Source organism: Podarcis raffonei, chromosome 9 (genome assembly GCF_027172205.1).
Source record: "Podarcis raffonei isolate rPodRaf1 chromosome 9, rPodRaf1.pri, whole genome shotgun sequence".
In the NCBI taxonomy this organism is placed as follows: domain Eukaryota; kingdom Metazoa; phylum Chordata; class Lepidosauria; order Squamata; family Lacertidae; genus Podarcis; species Podarcis raffonei.
This window is the reverse complement of record NC_070610.1, coordinates 70,858,397-70,877,111: the sequence shown is the minus strand read 5'-3', so window position 1 is coordinate 70,877,111 and position 18,715 is coordinate 70,858,397. Positions and strand designations below refer to the sequence as shown.

The window sequence follows — 18,715 nt, the reverse complement described above, 5'->3', positions numbered from 1 at the left end:
GCCAGACCTGCCTTCCTCTTAGCAACTTTCTCGCTTTCGTCCTGAGTTCGAGCATCTTCAAAGCCCATGACACCTTTGGCAAAGGCTGTTCTCCAATGGGAGCACTCCCAATTGTCAGTATTTATACTTCATTTTAAAATATTTGCCTTGAGAGAGCCTTTGAACCTCTTTTGTTGACCACCAGCATTACGCTTTCCATTTTAAAGTTCGGAATAGAAGAGTTGCTTTGGAAGACTATAATCAGGCATCCAAACAACATGACCAATCGCAGGGGGAGGTGAAAGGAAAGCGGGGGGAGTGTTTCTATTTTTGGCCCTGCAATAACCCCTGATGCGCGCACAGCGGCGCTCCGCCTTTCGTTTGCATTCCCTCCCTCCGCGCCGCGTTTCCTCCCCATATCCGGGCTCCTGGCTTGAGCTCCTCTGTTTGCTTTTGGGTTGCAGCCATGGAGCGGCGGCTGCCACTGCTGCCCGGGCTTGCCTGGAGCTCCTTCTGCCTCCTGCTGTTGCTGAAGCTGCTGTGCAGGGGCGCTGCTGCCCCCCACATCGCCGGGGCTGCTGCTGCTGTTGCTGCGCCCTTGCTGTGCAATGTCAGCTTGGATAGCGCGCCCGAGGAGCGATGGAACCCGGTCCTGCGCCACTTCGACCCGGAGTTCCTGCGAGCTGCTTTCTACCAGCTCATCGAGTGAGTCCGCACTGGAGATACTGCTGTGGATTTTTTCCCCACTTGGAGTGGGAGAAAAGGGATTGGTGGTGGCCACATCAGCGCTTCGAAATTATAATTACTGTTATTTTTATTTTATTTTTAAACGGATATGGATACCTTTTCCATCATCTCCAAACAACTTTCTGCAAGTGCTTTCTGCAAGCCTGTTTGAGTAGCTGTTTCCTATTTTGTTTGGCTGCAAATTATTCCTCTTATTATAAACTTATTTCTACTCCTCCTGCAGATAAAAACAAGTGCCGCTAAAAGACCAAGCCTGTTTGAGTAGCTGTTTCCTTTTTTTGTTTGGCTGCAAATTATTCCTCTTATTATAAACTTATTTCTGCTCCTCCTGCAGATAAAAACAAGCTAAAAGCATGGGAAGCGCAGTCATTAAAAAACACTGAAACATTGATAAAATCTTAATTCATATGTGGGTTCACGCTTTCATTAAACAAGTAGAGGCAGCTTTTAACACCTGCATTTTTTTGGCGGGGTGTGCCTCCTGTTCCCCGCCTTTTTCTCCTTAATTGAGTTAAAGGTGCAGCACGTTATATAAAGCCAGGGTTTCTGCCAATAGAATCTGTGTATAAAAGCTCTGTATATGCAATTTGACATTTAATAAATAGTTTCAAAACTAAAAAAGGACGAGGAAGAAGCAGCCTTCATTTTGCTAGACAGGTGGCAATTTGAACCTTGGTCTCCCAGGTCCTAGTGCAACACACTGATCTCACTTGCTCTCTCAGAGACACCTTGCTTCTCAATGTGAGCTGCTATTTTCTCCTTGGGTTCCCATGGGTTTGGGTCTCAGCGGTTCCGTTCAAAAGCAAAGCAGGTCTTCTTGCTCACAATAGTCTCAAATCCTGACTGCCACCGTTTTGCATTCAGAGGTGGTTCTCCTGTCGCTCAGCTGCAGCCCCTCTGAAGCCAATGACCCCAGTTTATTGCTGTGTTTTCTTTGTTTTTCAGCAAAGTGGTTCCCAAGTGGGTTCATGCGATTATCCGGCCTCTGGCGGAAGAATTAGAATCCTTTGCCCCTCAGCCATTTGCAGGCGAGATCCGGGGACTTTGCCAAGCCCTGGGGCTGAATGTTGGGGATGGCTTGCTCATCAATTTGGCCTACGAATCTACTGCGTAAGTGTCCTTCATGTTGGTAAGGAAGAGCTCATTGGTGCAAGGGATTTCTTGTACAGTATTTTTAAAAACACTGTCTCCACAACGTAAATGTACACCTCTCTCCAAGAATCCTGGGAACTGTAGGTTGTCCGTTGTTGTTGTTTAGTCGTGTCCGACTCTTCGTGACCCCATGGACCAGAGCACGCCAGGCACTCTTGTCTTCCACAGCCTCCCGCAGTTTGATCAAACTCATGCTGGTAGCTTCAAGAACACTGTCCAACCATCTCGTCCTCTGTCGCCCCCTTCTCCTTGTGCCCTCCATCTTTCCCAACATCAGGGTCTTTTCCAGGGAGTCTTCTCTTCTCATGAGGTGGCCAAAGTACTGGAGCCTCAGCTTCAGGATCTGTCCTTCCAGTGAGCACTCAGGGCTGATTTCCTTCAGAATGGAGAGGTTTGATCTTCTTGCAGTCCATGGGACTCTCAAGAGTCTCCTCCAGCACCATAATTCAAAAGCATCAATTCTTCAGAGATCAGCTTTCTTTATGGTCCAGCTCTCACTTCCGTACATCACTACTGGGAAAACGATAGCTTTTACTATGCAGCTTACAGGGCTACTGTTCCCAGCGCCTTTAACGAATTGCAGTTCCCGAAATTCTCTGCTGGAAGCTGTGTGCTTTAAATGCATCATCATCATCATCATTTTTTATTTGTATGCCACCTTTCCACTGTTAAAAAACAATGCTCAAGGCGGCTGACAGCATAACAAGATTTACGTAATTACAAAAGTCATAAACAATAAATAAACCACATCAAAAAAATACGCAACCAAATGGGAAAGAATTTCCACATAAATTGAAATCTAAAACCAAGAATACAGCATTAATATCACAGTTTAAAATGACATAGGTAGAAAACAACAGCAATTTAAACCAAAAACAAAACAAAATGGAGCCCTCTCTTCCTAGCGGCGGTGGCAGCAGTCCTTTATAGAGCCCATCAGGCCCGCCCTGGGCCAGGTGGTGAGTGGCAGGACTGGGGCCCTCAGGCGCTGAGCAGGGATGAAAGCATCTCCCTTTGATCTTCAACTTTTGGCAGCCATGCCCTCAGGCTACTTGATCTATTCTACCCCAGCTGCTTGTTATAAGAACTATAACTGGTACCCAGGTTTGCTTTTCCTCCCTCCTCCCACCCCACTTTCCCTTGCATTAGAATAAGTAGTACCTTTGGTGGGGGACACATCATGCTCCAGGGAAGCCAACCTCCTCCCTCCTCCCTCCTCAGTCCTTTTTCCTTATGTGCCATGTATTTTAGGAAGCAAGCCTGCAGGCAAGGTCTCACTTTTTCTTTTTTACTGTTCTCTGCAAGCTGCTCTGAGAGCTTTTCCGGTTAAAAGAGCAGAGTAAAAATAATAACAATATCAATAATTTATTATTTATACCCCGCCCATCTGGCTGGGCTTCCCCAGCCACTCCGGGCAGCTTCCAGCAAAATATTAAAATACCGTAATGCATCAAACTTTAAAAGTTTCCCTAAACAGAGCTGCCTTCAAATGTCTTCTAAAAGTCTGGTAGTTGTTTTTCTCCTTGACATCTGATGGGAGGGCGTTCCACAGGGCGAGCGCCACTACCGAGAAGGCCCTCTGCCTGGTTCCCTGTAGCTTTGCTTCTCGCAATGAGGGAACCACCAGAAGGCCCTCTGGCGCTTGACCTCAGTGTCCAGGCAGAACAATGGGGGTGGAGACGCTCCTTCAGATATACTGGACCGAGGCCATTTAGGGCTTTAAAAATCAGCACCAACACTTTGAATTGTGCTCGGAAACGTACTGGGAGCCAATGTAGGTCTTTCAAGACCAGTGTTATGTGGTCTCGGCAGCCGCAATTTGCCGAGGCAAATTGACCCAGCTATACTAGGGGCGATGTTGGGCTTGGCTACTCAGAAGTAAGCCCCACTGTGTTCAAGGGAGCTTACTTCCAGGTGACTGCATTTTTATATGCATTTTTATATGTTATCATAACAGCTCCGATATAGGTGTACGCAGTTCTTGTGTAAAACAGACTTCGCCATTCATTCCAGTGGAGGGGGAGTGTTACGTAATTAGGTGTGCCTTAAACTACTCCGTCCATTTAAGTGAATGGGGGAGACCTTGTGGGGGGGGGGTTTCAAGTGCTCACAAGAGCTGTTGCTATCACAGCAATCTGTGCCCCCCCCCCCCAAAAGGGAAGGATGTCCATTTGATCAGTGTTGCTTATTTTCTAGATGAAATATCAGGGGAAACACATAATTTTTGTGTGGATATAGAACCATAGAATTATAGAATTGTAGGAACTTGGAAGGGACTTCCAGAGTCATCTAGTCTTGCCCCTTGCAATGCAGGAATCTTTTGCCCAACGTGGGGCTCGAACCCACGACCTTAGATTGACGTTCTCATGCTCTACCAACTGAGCTATCCCAGACGTGGAGTGTCCCTTTTCACCCCACGATCTTTTATTGTCCCACAGATTCTGCACCAGTATCATCGCTCAGGATAACAATGGGAACATATACCATGGCCGGAATATGGATTATGCTTTTGGAGATATTTTACGCAAGACAACCATTGATGTGGAGTTCATAAAGAATGGGCAGGTACAAAGAGCTTTTGGTGGTGATTAAGAATGACCGAGAGAAGGATAGAAAACGCAGGATGAGTGTGCATTTTGCATTTCAGAATCTGTCCTATCCAGGATTCTGAAACGGCATCCATCATATTTTACAGGGGCGGGGGCAGGATTTAGGCACCTGACTGCCTGTAACAGGAATGGGGGTCCTCCAGTGCTGTGTACACCCAGCCCAATTAAATCACATGACTAATTCCAAAGAATTCTGGGAACTGTAGTTTGTAAAGGGTGCCGAAAACTATAGCTGTGGGGGGGGGACTACAGTTTCCAGGATTTGTGTGTGTGTGTGCTTTAAACATGTGTTGTGTACACAACTGATTTGTCATTAGTCTGCAATTCACATAAGCCCCAGTTGCTGTGGCCAAAGGCCGGAGTGTTAGCTTGAAGCCTAGAGAGAAAACATTTGTTGAACATTTCCTCATTCTCTTTGTGTTACTAAATCAGAGGCCTTGAATTTTAAGCTTCTCCCTTAATCCTATTCAAGCATTTTATTGTCAGTACGCCTTTCAACCGATGTGCAGCGACTGGGCTCAATAACTGGTTCTGCCCCGACTGGGCTAGGCGACTGGAGCACTTTCAGAGACCTTCCAATCCTGGAAAACAGGTTCCAGTGCACTGGACTCACAAATGTTCATTGTGAGCACCAGACTCATGCAGAGTATAAATAACGCAGAAGCTAGCTGTGAAGCATAACTCCTTTTATTTCTAACAGCTACTACAAACTAAAGAACTACTGGCTTGCATGAGTGTTACAACTCCCACTCAGCCATTTAGTCACTACGTAGATAAGACTCTCTCCACACACAGAGTCAGGCAGTCAGTCAGTCAGGAGTGGAAGAGTAGAAGAACAGTTTCCGCCCCCTCCTTTCTCAAAACAACAGATCAGGAGATTCTGGCAATGGGAGGGATGAAAATATCAACATTTATGAATTAGGCCTTTATTTAAATGTGGGACTCTGAGTTTTAAAGTGACAACATCTCTGACTTGACCGTGTTTTGCAATGTGCTATGCGTTAAACCACAGAGCCTAGGACTTGCCAATCAGAAGGTCGGCGGTTCGAATCCCCGTGACGGGGTGAGCTCCCGTTGCTCGGTCCCTGCTCCTGCCAACCTAGCAGTTCAAAAGCATGTCAAAGTGCAAGTAGATAAATAGGTACCACTCTGGCAGGAAGGTAAACGGCGTCTCCGTGCACTGCTCTGGTTCGCCAGAAGCGGCTTAGTCATGCTGGCCACATGAGCCGGAAGCTGTACGCTGGCTCCCTCGGCTAATAATAATAATAATAATAATAATAAAATTTATTTATACCCCGCTCTCCCCAGCCAAGGCCGGGCTCAGGGCGGCTAACAACCAATAATAAAAACAAGTTGAATGAATACAACTTAAAAACAAGATTAAAATACAGCATTAAAACATTAAAACATTAAAATATTAAAATGCAGCCTCATCACAGGAGGAGAAAGAAAAAAAGAAAAAGGGGATGAGCGAGATGAGCGCCGCAACCCCAGAGTTGGCCACAACTGGACCTAATGGTCAGGGGTCCCTTTACCTTTACCTATGTGTTAAAAGCAGTTAACTGCAGACTGTTCTCCATCTTCGGATTTTCAGGTAAAGTTCAGAGGTACAACATTTCTCGGTTACGTAGGTTTATGGACAGGACAAAGTCCACACAAGTTTACAGTTTCTGGAGATGAGAGAGGTAAGGAAAGCTCATTCTTTCTCAACAGGGCAGGGTATAATCTACAGTCAGAATGAATTACAAAAATATGTGCAGTTGCCAATGTCTTGTTCAGTTCGTATCATGTGTCTTATTGTAATTTTGTTGGCTTTTTGCGTTTCGGATCTATTTTGCTAACCCCTGCTCCGTTCTGGAGCACAGTGGATAAAAACATACGATCCAGAATGCATTCATTCAAAAGAGAAAAACATAACTGAAATAAAAAAACTGCATTTTAAAAATTGCTTTTCTTCATCCCGGCCTTTTGGGGTGGGAGCAATTAAACACCAAAACAGCAAGAGGAAATGTTGATTCTTATGAATGTTGATTCTTATGGAGTGTCCCCCCCCCCCTTTCATTTTTATAGATTCTGGCAAGTGGTGGGAAAATGCCATTGCTGCTTTTATAAATCGAAATTCTCCAGTCAGCTGGCTGGTCAGGACTGTAAGTAGCCACAGTTTTGTCCTTTGTAGACTCAGTGCTCACTTTCTGAAAATCAGAAATTTTGAATTAGTCCATGCTTTTCTTGCAAAATTGCACTGGTAAATTGTTATGGAAAGCAGTTCTAGAGGTGGGACATGTACAGAAATGTTATGCATTTAGTTTATCACTCTTATTTGTTAAGAGATTTTCTGTGCTTCGTGTGACAGATTGCCTTTTCTGTGGCTCACAATGACAGATATTTGCATTGCCTTGTTGCAGATTCTTTTGTGGAATAGTAAACCCCAAGATGGTGCTCTCTAAATTTATTATTACTGTTCTTTTACTTTGATTCATTACCTGCACTTCACTCTAAGATCCCAGGGCACGTCACAACAATTTGAAATACAACGTTAAAAAGCGTTTAAAACAGATTACCACCCCTAGAATAGTGTGGGTCCTTTAAAAAATAGACATCTCAAGTGTCAAATGCACAGGCATGAGTCTTCAGCGTACAACAAAAACTGTATAATTAAGGTGCCAGATTCCTTTTAAGGCAGTGTTGCTTAAATTTTGGTCTCCACCTGCTGTTGGACTACAACTCCCATTATCCCCAGCTATCAGGACCAGTGGTCAGGGATGATGGGAATTGTAGTCCTATAACAGCTGGAGACCTACATTTGAGAAATACTGCCTTAGGGGCTTTCGCAGAGAATGCCCTCTCCTGGTCCGCTACCACCCTGACCTTCTGAAATGCCCGCTCTATAAGGAAGGAGGGAGTCTTTCAGATATTTGTTGGACTACAACTCCCATCATGCCTTGTGGCTGATGGGAATTGGAAAGTGACAACATCCGGAGGGCAGCCCCACATTGGCTACCTTGCCCTAGAGCAGTGGTGGCCAAACTTGGCCCTCCAGCTGTTTTGGGACTGCAATTCCCATTATCCCTGACCACTGGTCCTGTTAGCTAGGGATGATGGGAGTTGTAGTCCAAAAACAAATTTGGCCACCACTGCCCTAGAGCATCCTTGCACATTTTGTCTGCCATAGGGTAATCTGGCACATCTCAGCATGTGGATCTTGTTGGCTTGATGTAGGATGAGTTAAAGCAGAGGGTGTAAAAGGGAGAGAATATTCAAACTTCGACAATACTCAGGTTTTTGTGATGAGAACTCAAACTAGCAATAATAAAATTGTTTCAGATGTCACGGTGTTCAGAAGTCCGTTTTTCCTACACAGATGACTACAAACATTGTACGTTCTGTTGAATTAATTTCTTGCAAATTGGTAGGTGTTCCAATTAAAAAACATGGTTTTGAGGCCTGAGGTGAGCAAGGGTTATTTGTCATTTTCGCTTTTGCGTGACAGCTCTGTGCCTGGTGCTTTTCAGGTTAGCTCTGCAAATAGGAGAGCTAGAAACTTGCTTCCTTAAAATGGGAATTCAGGCTTTCAGGACACGGATAAGCGGCAACTCGGTTACTTCTGGAGCCTTGGGAGTAATGCACAGTGTGATAAATGTTTGCAGGTTTGCCAGTTCCAGACCCAAAGAGAGGCTTCTGTGACTTCTCCCAACTCTAGAGCAATGAGATAGGAAAATCTGTGCCTTCTATGCAACCCTTAAAGGCACAGGAGCCCCCTCATGGTGTGGACCTCCCAGTCCAAAATGTCCACTCTGTTTCTGCTTTGCTGCAGGTTTTGAGCGACGCTGAAGACTTTGAAGCTGCTGCTCTCATGCTGTCCAAGACACCGATTATAGCTGACGTCTACTACATCATTGGGGGCACCAGTCCCAGGGAGGGGGCAGTCATTACGAGAAGGAGAAGCGGTCCAGTAGATATTTGGCCCTTGGATCCTCTGACCGGAGGGTAGGCATGAAATTTTGTAACCTTGGGTTTTGCAGGTGGGGGAGGAAAAAAACAAGCTGTGAATTTGTAAGTGGAAGAAATATCAGTGCCCCTTGGTAGTTTTTGAGCAGGGCAAGAGGAAGCAGCTGTTTGGAGTAGCCGGAAGGGATATTTGTGCCTGGGATGGGGGATAGAAACTAGGAAACTAGTGTAAGCGACAGGAAGAGAAAGAGGCCAACCAAAACAAAAAGCCTAGAAGGATTGGAGAATCTTTAAAGAATATTTAGAAAACGATGGAATAAAAGGAAACATCTTGGCAGAGTTAGACTGATCCCTGTATTGTATAAATATAAGTTTGTAGGGAGGTAAAAAGAAATGATAGAAGAAATATGTAACTGTGCGGTATAAAGTAATGGATAGACAAAGTACAGTGAGATTAATTGGAAGTCAGCTTTAAATTTCTTTTCTATAAATTTTATAATTGTGTTCAATACCAGGAGTACATATGATGATAATTATATTAATCTTCTTATATCTTATAGTGTGGTGGTTTGTTTGATTTTTCTGTTGTTTGTTTGATTGTATGTTTGTTTACTTGTATGTATGTCTGTTTTTCATTAATGTATTTATTTTAAATTAATAAAGATATATTAAAAAAAAGAAACTAGGATTCTGCACAGAAGCAAAATGTACATTCATTGCTCCGCCATATTTGCCCCTAGCCCCACCCAAGAGCACCACGCAGCCCTCCGAAGGTTGCCCGGGAGAGACTGTGGCCTTGGGCTGAACAAGGTCTCCCATACCTGGGCTAGCTTGACATGATACGAGCAGCCATTTGTGCATAAAATCAGGGTGGGTCTAGTTTTTCCTATCCAATGTGATGTGTAGGTGAGCAGCAGCCTCTCTGAACTTCTCAGTCTGTGGTCCACCGCAGCCTGGCTATAATTCAAGCTAAGGGATTAGTGTCTATAAGTTATAGGGAGGCGAGACTGTTAAGTTGTGGGTGAACATATCAGACGACACAGCGATTCTTCAAACAGCTCTTGTTTATTCAGAGGCCAGAAGAGAACTGAACTGAAGAGCTCAGTCAGCCTACTTATATAGAACTCCAGTACAACGTTACTGTAGCGACTTTCTAAAACTATCCAATCATTGAACGTCACTTTCAATCCTTCATTTGCATACAAACTATCCAATCACTGAACGTCACTTTTGATCCTTCATTTGCATAACTATCTACAGTATCCCCCTGCTGGCCCAGGGTGAGAACTTCAGTACATAACAGAGACAGCACAGCACATCTGTATTGTGTCCAACTCCTAAAGGGATGAGCAGACCTGATGTGTGTGGAAAGCCAAAAAAAATTTATATGTAATATTTTTATTAAATTTTCAACAACAACCACAAACAAAGAAAAATATACATAAAAGCAGTATAAAATCCATAAATTGGGATTCCTCAAATCCTGTGATTTCCCTCCCCCCCCCCCTGGTTCCTTAAATTTCTTTTTCAGCTGCATATCATTTCTACTTCAAATTATTTTTTCTACCTCAAATTTCCCACACTATTTCTAAAATTACAAGTGTTCTTAAAATCCTGCCAGTGTATTAACCTGTTTACAATACTTTTGTAAGTGGCGATCCAATTTAAGCCAGTTCTTTTCTATAGTTGCCCATTTGTTGAGGGCAATTTTAACACTTAATTATTTAGGTTATATTGGTATTTGTATCCTCCCTTTTCTGTGCCAGGGGCAAATTTTGAGGTGGTGTACAGAATAAAAAGGCTTTAGTAATCAACAGGCCTTGTTCATTAGGATCAATGAGTTCGCCCTGAGGAAAATTTATTTGAGTATCATCCGAAGTGCAGTAACAAACAGAATTTGAAAAATAGCAACAAAAATAAATACAAACTTTGAGGTTAGTGTATAACCTCAAAAGGGTGGTATTCAAGGATGTTTTACTCAGAGAAGACCCGCTGAAATTAATGGACCTGACTTAATCTTGTCAATTAATTTCAGTAGCTTGAACCAAGGAACGTTACAGATCTGAAAATCTTTCTGAAGAAACTAATTAACCCCGTTTAAAAAATAAGTACTTTATTTGTATATTCTGTGCAAAAATAATGGAATGATAAACGTTTCAACCATGCGTTTTATGTAGGTGGTACCGGGTGGAGACAAACTACGATCACTGGACAACCCCTCCTCCTTTTGATGATCGAAGGTTTGTTTGACTGTGTGAAGATGATGTTCTCCTAAAGAAAAAAGAAAAGCAAAAGTACACACATGCTTTCTTATACCTGCACTGTTGGAGGCAATATGCAATTCCTTTCAGTTGCAGCTCCTCTGTCTCTCTCCTTCACCAATCAGTGCTGAAATCAGGCCTGGAGCCAGACCAAAATGGGTTGAGATCAGGGATGGAGAACCTCTGTCCCTCCAGATGTTGATGAACTACAACTCCCATCAGCCCCAGCAAGCACAGCTAGGGATTATGGGAGTTGAAGTTCAGCAACATCTGGAAGGCCAAAGTTCCCCATATTCAGTTTTATCCAGGCACAATTGAAGGTGGCTGGCCACCACTATCTCAGCTGCCTTGCCCATGAATGAGACACCTGCCACCAAGTTTTGGTTCTCCAATACCTCAAGGTTCAGGGTGTATGTCTTGAAATTCGGCGTCAACTCCTTCAGGGCAGTAGGCCCTGCCTTCTCCCTTGGAGGGGGACCCACCTGGTTGGTTCTTCCTGGGTTGTTTTATAATACTAATAATAATAATTTATTATTTGTGCCCCAACCATCTGGCTGGGCTTCCCCAGCCACTCTGGGTGGCTTCCAACAAAGATTAAAAATACATTAAAATGTCACACATTAAAAACTTCCCTGAATAGGGCTGCCTTCAGATGTCTTCTAGATGTCCGGTAGTTGTTTATCTCTTTGACATCTGATGGGAGGGCGTTCCACAGGGTGGGTGCCACTACCGAGAAGGCCCTCTTCCTGGTTCCCTGTAGCTTTGCTTCTCACAGTGAGGGAACTGCCAGAAGGCCCTCGGCGCTGGACCTCAGTGTCTGGGCAGAACGATGGGAGTGGAGACGCTCCTTCAGGTATACTGGGCCGAGGCCGTTTAAGGCTTTAAAGGTCAACACCAACACTTTGAATTGTGCTCAGAAACATACTGGGAGCCAATGTAGGTCTTTCAAGGCTCATGTTATGTGGTCTTGGTGGCCATCACCAGTCTAGCTACCGCATTCTGGATTACTTGTAATATCCGGGTCACCTTCAAAGGTAGCCCTACATAGAGCGCATTGCAGTAGTCCAAGCAGGAGATACCGTATTTTTCGCCCTATAGGACGCACTTTCCCCCCTCCAAAAATGAAGGGGAAATATGTGTGCGTCCTATGGGGCGAATGCAGGCTTTCGCTGAAGCCTGGAGAGCGAGAGGGGTCGGTGGGCACCGACCTCTCTCGCTCTCCAGGCTTCGCGGACCTCCGGAGTTGCCTGCATGCCGAAGCCTGCGCGCGCTGAGCTCAGCGCGTCCAGGCTTCGCGGACCTCTCCGCAAGCAGCGGGAGCGCTCCCGCTGCTTGCGGAGATTTGCCAGCATGCCGAAGCCTGCGCGCGCTGAAATCAGCGCGTCCAGGCTTCGTGGACCTCTCAGCAAGCAGCAGGAGCCAGCGCTGGGCTCCCACGGCTTGCAGAGAGCTGCCTGTTTGGGGGCTGGGGTCGGGGGAAGCTCGGGCCTCCCCCGCCCCAGCCCCGCGCCTGGGGGGGGGAAAATATTTTTTCCCCTTTATTTCCCCCCAAAAAACTAGGTGCGCCTTATGGGACGGTGCGTCCTATAGGGCGAAAAATACGGTAACTAGAGCATGCACCACTCTGGCGAGACAGTCCGCGGGCAGATAGGGTCTCAGCCTGTGTACCAGATGGAACTGGTAGACAGCTGCCCTGGACACAGAATTGACCTGTGCCTCCATGGGCAGCTGTGAGTCCAAAATGACTCCCAGGCTGCGCACCTGGTCCTTCAGGGGCACAGTTACCCCATTCAGGAACAGGAAGTCTTCTACACCTGCCCGCCCCCTGTCCCCCCAAAACAGTACTTCTGTCTTGTCAGGATTCAACCTCAATCCATTAGCCACCATTCATCCTCTTAGCCATGACAAGCAAGAGTCGAGAGCGTGTGGTACACAACAACTAAGACTGAGCCCAGAAAAAAAGACTACATGTTGCTCAGCTTTCTGTTCTTTTTGGTAATTTTTACATGCACAAACAGAATCCCATATAGGGCAAAACCCCAACACACCTCCCACCTGCAGTATGAAATAGTCTTTTGCACCGCGATTCTTCCCAGTTTTGATTCATCCACTAACATTTAATTTTTACTCTGCAGAGCCCACGCCATGAAGGCGATGAATGCCACCGGACAGAAAAATATTAATCTCGAGTCTCTCTACAAAGTAAGTTTTCCGTTTTACATCATGCCCTTTAAAAAAAGCAAAAATAACAAAGCCTTTTACTGTTCCTTTTATGCTAGAATAGTTTTCTGGTGGGATTTCTCGAGGGTTGCCAAATTTGCAAACAAGCAAACCTGTTGTGGGTAACGCACACGCAACTAAGCACACACTACAACAGATTGTATTGGCTACAATATTGTGCTGCTTTCAAGCCTAATTTCAATGTGGGGGAGAGTCTGAGGATGCCAGTGATGGCCTCTGTGGGCACCTGTACAAAAAAGCCTCAATTTCTGCACTCCAGAATGGACTTTCCTCTGCCCTGAGTCTTGTCAGGGAGAAAGGCAGGGTATAAATAAATAAATTTAATAATAATAATACATGAAGCATCATCCTTCAGTTGCTTCAGACGTCTTTATAAGGCTTTCCCTGACCCAGAAGATTGGACCCTATTATTACTAGAATTAAGTTTCTGTCTGTTTCTATAGTACTGTTTTTATCATACTGTGTTTTCTTCTTTTCCTTTTTATGCTGTATTTTTGTGTACTGGCGCTTAGACATTTCAGCCATTTAGAACTGCTTTTTAGTAAATGGACCCCTTCCATTTTGTTGTTTTCCAGGTGCTATCCGTACAGCCGGTCTTGAACAAGTAAGTTGGCATTTCATAGAATTTGAAGGGCTCTTGAGAGTCATCTAGTCCAATCCCTATAATGCAGAAATATTCTGCCCAATTTGGGGCTTGACCCCACCAGTCTCATGCTCTCCCAGCTGAGCTTTGCAGATTTCCAAGAATTCCGTAATTAAAGAAATAATGCCTGGGTTTCCTTCTCCCTCTCCTCCAACCCCATCCTTTTTCCTTGTGTGTCGTGTCTTAAGCTGGTCTTAACACTGACATTTATAAGTCTTTTTTTGTGGGGAAGGGAGCCTGTTTTGGACCAAAAAGCGAGATAAAGATGCTTCTAATAAATCTGGAACCCAGTGCAATAAAAGGGCCCCTCTACATCTGACCTCTGTTTTATTCAAGTTAATGTTTGAGTTAGAATCTTAGGTATAACATGACTCAGTTCCTTTCATATCCTTTGCCAGGCTCACAATTTATACCACTGTAATGAGTGCTGCAGCCCCCAGCAAGTATACGACATGCATCAGAAACTTGGAATGAAAACGAGTAAGTTACCATATTTTATGCAAATTGCCATTGGGATTGCCATCCAAATACCCAATAGCTCTGGCTTGTCATTAGGGATGTAAAGAGGCATCATTCATTGTCCAAACGTGTATTCCGAACGTGCAGTACTGTTTTCATTCTGCTGCAAATCACCTTCTGCCAAAACCTATGATATTTGTCTTGCTGTCCACTTGTGGTGATATGACATATGTTGTGTAGTTTTACATAGTCTGCGTAATTAATTACATAACTCACATTGGCATTATGTTATAAAGGTAAAGGGAGCCCTGAGCATTAGGTTCAGTCGTGACTGACTCTGGGGTTGCAGCGCTCATCTTGCTTTATTGGCCGATGGAGCCGGCGTACAGCTTCCAGGTCATGTGGCCAGCATGACTAAGCTGCTTCTGGCAAACCAGAGCAGCGCATGGAAACACTGTTTACCTTCCCGCCAGAGCGGTACCTATTTATCTACTTGCACTTTGACATGCTTTCGAACTGCTAGGTTGGCAGGAGCTGAGACCGAGCAAAGGGAGTTCACCCCGTCGCGGGGATTCGAACCGCCGACCTTCTGATCGGCAAGTCCTAGGCTCTGTGGTTTAACCCACAGTGCCACCCGCGTCCCTATTATGTTATCCCACTCCATAAATTTAAATGCAAAGGAAAACCAATGCAGGTTGTCCATGATCAATTGCATATCATTTGTGGTCTGAATGCAGCAGTGAACACCAATTGCATTTGCCGGATTGATTTATGTTCTGTGTGTGGGATGAGTAAGCGAACACCAGCAATTTCTGTTCCCGTTTCTGTTTTCCTCGGAATTCTCTGACATCCCTACTTGCAGTTCCTGACATCTAACTTGCAGCCACATCTAAGTGCATCTCATTGCAGAATTACTCTCTATCTTTTTTATATTTATATATAGTTTTTATTTACTTTCCATTTAATAATATACATTCACACCATCATTATCCACTTTACCTCCTTGGCTCTTTAGAGCCTATCAACTTCCTCCCCTCCCGCCTCAGGGCTTTCAAAATTAACTATTTTATCATTGCATTTTGTATGTTTTCCAGTTCTAATTACACTCATTACAAAATAGCTCAAAATTTAAATATAGAAAGGTAGAAAACTTCTCTTAAAAGTCTTCAGATAACCCTGCTAGTGATGTTAATTGCTTACAATTATCTTTTAGATATCGTGTAAATTTACTCCAGTCCTTTTGGAATACCTGATCGTGCTGGTTTTGAGAATTGCCCACTATTGGGAAGTTTTCACTTTGCTGTATTTTGCTGTATTTTTATTTTGCTGTATTTTTATTATGTTTGAAGCTACCTAGAATGGCTTATGCAACCCAGTCAAGATGGGTAGGGTATAAGTAATAAATTATTATTATTATTATTATTATTATTATTATTATTATTATTATTATTGCAGCTTGTTAAAGGTGCATGTCAACATACACTAATTTTAGTTTCCCCTTTTTTTTTGTCTCCATGCAGATCATGGAGGGATTTGGAAAAATGGGCTTCCCCTAGAACCCACATCGAGATTTATGCTCCCTGGACAAGCAGTTCAGTACATTAATGGGGAAATTTACCATCCTGTTCTTTTACAAAGAACAACAGACCACAGTGGAAATTCACTAAATGTGGCTGACTGCATAGAACTTGAAATAATCTTTCCCACCTATACAGGAATGCAACTAAGGTTGAAGCATAATCATCTGAATATGATTTCCAGTGGATGATGCTTTGAAGGCAGATGATGCAGGAACCTTGAGGAAATTAAGCAGGTCTGAGTCTGGGATGGCAGAGTACCTGGTAACCCTACTGACGATGCCTTGATTTCCACAGAAGAACAGCAGGATGGAGGCGCATCAAATTGTGTCAAGAGTATGCGCAGCTGTGGCCAATTCCAGAGAATGGTGGGCTTGAGCAGGCATCCCCAACCTGTAACCCTCCCCATGTTTTGGCCTACAACTCCCATGATTCCTGGCTAACAAGACCAGTGGTCAGGGATGATGGGAATTGTAGTCCAAAACATCTGGAGGGCCGAAGGTTGGGAGTGCCTGGGCTTGAGCATTCGCTGGGCTCCCTACATAGCCAAAAGGCCCACTGCCCCCAAAACCCTGCTACTTTGCACATGGCACTTGAGAAAGTTAGAGACTGCACAATATAATTCTCATTTTGCACACACATAATCTTTGTAGGCTAAGGGAGCCTGTTGAAGATGCTCTGCCTTTTAGGTGCTAGCACTGCATATAGTAATGCCCTGGTTCTGGTACTCAGAAGATGAAGTTTAAATATTTTAATGTTTGAAATCTTAAGCCTTCAGACAGGACTGAAAAGTTAATGGGTTGTTTTTTTATCGTCGCTCTTGGAATAAAATGATTGTTCTGCTGTTGATCTTTGATGAAAGGACTGTAAATAAATTGATTTATAAAGCAGCGGTGGTTGGTTGATTTCCCCCCTGCGTTATATCTTCTATTTCCCATACTGCAGCAAAAAGATATCTGTGAATTTGAGCCAGAGGCACGTAGTTCAGTGGTACGAAAAGCTAGTACAGCCTCTTCTTCATTTCTGGGAGCAACAATTCAAGGAGGTTCTCTGGAGAGCCAGTGTGGTGTAGTGGTTAAGAGCGGCAGTCTCGTAATCTGATGAACCGGGTTCGCTTCTCTGCTCCTCCACATGCAGCTGCTGGGTGACCTTGGGCCAGTCACACTTCTCTGAAGTCTCTCAGCCCCACTCACCTCACAGAGTGTTTGTTGCGGGAGAGGAAGGGAAAGGAGAATGTTAGCCACTTTAAGACTCCTTAGGGTAGTGATAAAGCAGGATATCAAATCCAAACTCTTCTTCTTCTTGACAAAAGGCCCCTTTTACACTTGTGTTGCAGCAGCTCTTGAAAAGCAAGTTGGCTTCTGTGGTCAGGGGAGAGTCCCCTTAGTCACCTAAACACTATTGGGTGGTTGGGCTTGATATGGGAACATTAGGTTGCTGGGCGAACTCTTCCAGGTTACTCTGGCTTGCATACAGAATCAGAGAACTCTAAAGTTGGCAGGGACCCAAGGGTCATCTAGTCCAGCCCCCTGCAATGCAGGAATCTCAGCTAAAGCATCCATGACAGATGGCCACCCAACCTTCTTAGAAGCCACCAAGGAAGGGGAGTCCACCACCTCCCAAGGGAGACTGTTCCACAATTGGAACAACTCTTGCTGCCAGAAAGTTATTCGGAATTTCCTTTCTTGTAAATTGAAGCCATTGTATGCACATTTCAGACCTTAGATCTGTTAGAAGGTGCAGAAGGGAACAACAGACCCCTGAAGGACCAGGTGTGCAGCCTGGGGGTCATTTTGGACTCGCAGCTGTCCATGGAGGCGCAGGTCAATTCTGTGTCCAGGGCAGCTGTTTACCAGCTCCTTCTGGTACGCAGGCTGAGACCCTACCTGCCCGCAGACTGTCTCGCCAGAGCAGTGCATGCTGTGGTTATCTCCTGCTTGGACTACTGCAATGCGCTCTATGTGGGGCTACCTTTGAAGGTGACCCAGAAACTACAACTAATCCAGAATGCAGCAGCTAGACTGGTGACTGGGAGCAGCCGTCGAGACCACCGGTCTTGAAAGATCTACATTGGCTCCCGGTACGTTTCCAAGCACAATTTAAAGTGTTGGTGCTCACCTTTAAAGCCCTAAACGGCCCAGGCCCAGTATACCTGGAGGAGCATCTCCACCCCCATCGTTCTGCCCAGACACTGAGGTCCAGCGCCGAGGGCCTTATGGCGGTTCCCTCACTGCGAGAAGCGAAGCTACAGGGAACCAGGCAGAGGGCCTTCTCGGTAGTGGCACCTGCCCTGTGGAACACCCTCCCACCAGATTTCAAAGAGAAAAACAGCTACCAGACTTTTAGAAGACATCTGAAGGCAGCCCTGTTTAGGGAAGCTTTTAATGTCTGACGTATTTTAATATTTTGTTGGAAGCAGCCCAGAGTGGCTGGGGAAGCCCAGCCAGATGGGCGGGGTATAAATAATAAATTATTATTATTATTATTTATTTCAGTTTTATTTACTGTATAAGATTTCTTTCCCTTTCTTTCACCAGAAGGTCAGAGGTGGGTTTGCCACAACCATAGAACGTATGCAATTACAAGAACAGATAAAGGTGTTGAAAGGATGGTGAAAGGTAAAATGATTCCCAATGAACCAGAACAGCTTGAGTCGGGTCAGCAAACTACGGCTGCTCCTCGTCAACAACACCGGTGAGCAGGCACCGCCGAGATGCGCTCCTGAGCGCGTGCAGAGTGCGTTCCTCCTCTAGGTCCGGAGGCAGCTGTGGGATCGGCTTGCAGGGTATTTATATTTTTCAAAATATAGTCCGGCCCCCTGCTAGGTCTGAGGGACAGTGGACTGGCTCCCTGATGAAAAAGTTTACTGACCCCTGGCTTAAGTTCAGCAGAAGAGCCGCACAAAACAAAGTGCATTATATTATTATTATTATTATTATTTATTTTATTTTATTTTCATTTCACTTTTAATTTGTATTCTGCCTTTCTATATTACTATGCACAAGGCAATTTACAAGCTGGAGAAACAACAAAATAGGCAGCAAAGTTCACGCAACTAATAACAATCTGACCCAATAAAAATAAGTCATAATAACTTTA

General features: G+C 44.7%; 1 protein-coding gene across 1 annotated transcript; it reads left to right on the top strand.

Moving 5' to 3' along the window:
- Positions 1-172: 172 nt before the first annotated feature.
- LOC128421503 (N-acylethanolamine-hydrolyzing acid amidase-like) lies at positions 173-16,506 on the top strand. Its single transcript, XM_053404400.1, has 11 exons — positions 173-684; positions 1,672-1,836; positions 4,317-4,443; positions 6,082-6,172; positions 6,558-6,634; positions 8,302-8,474; positions 10,613-10,675; positions 12,832-12,898; positions 13,513-13,541; positions 13,979-14,060; positions 15,560-16,506. The coding sequence occupies exons 1-10, from the start codon at positions 446-448 to the stop codon at positions 14,052-14,054; spliced, it is 1,107 nt and encodes a 368-aa protein (XP_053260375.1). The 5' UTR covers positions 173-445; the 3' UTR covers positions 14,055-14,060; positions 15,560-16,506.
- The last annotated feature ends 2,209 nt before the right edge of the window (positions 16,507-18,715 follow it).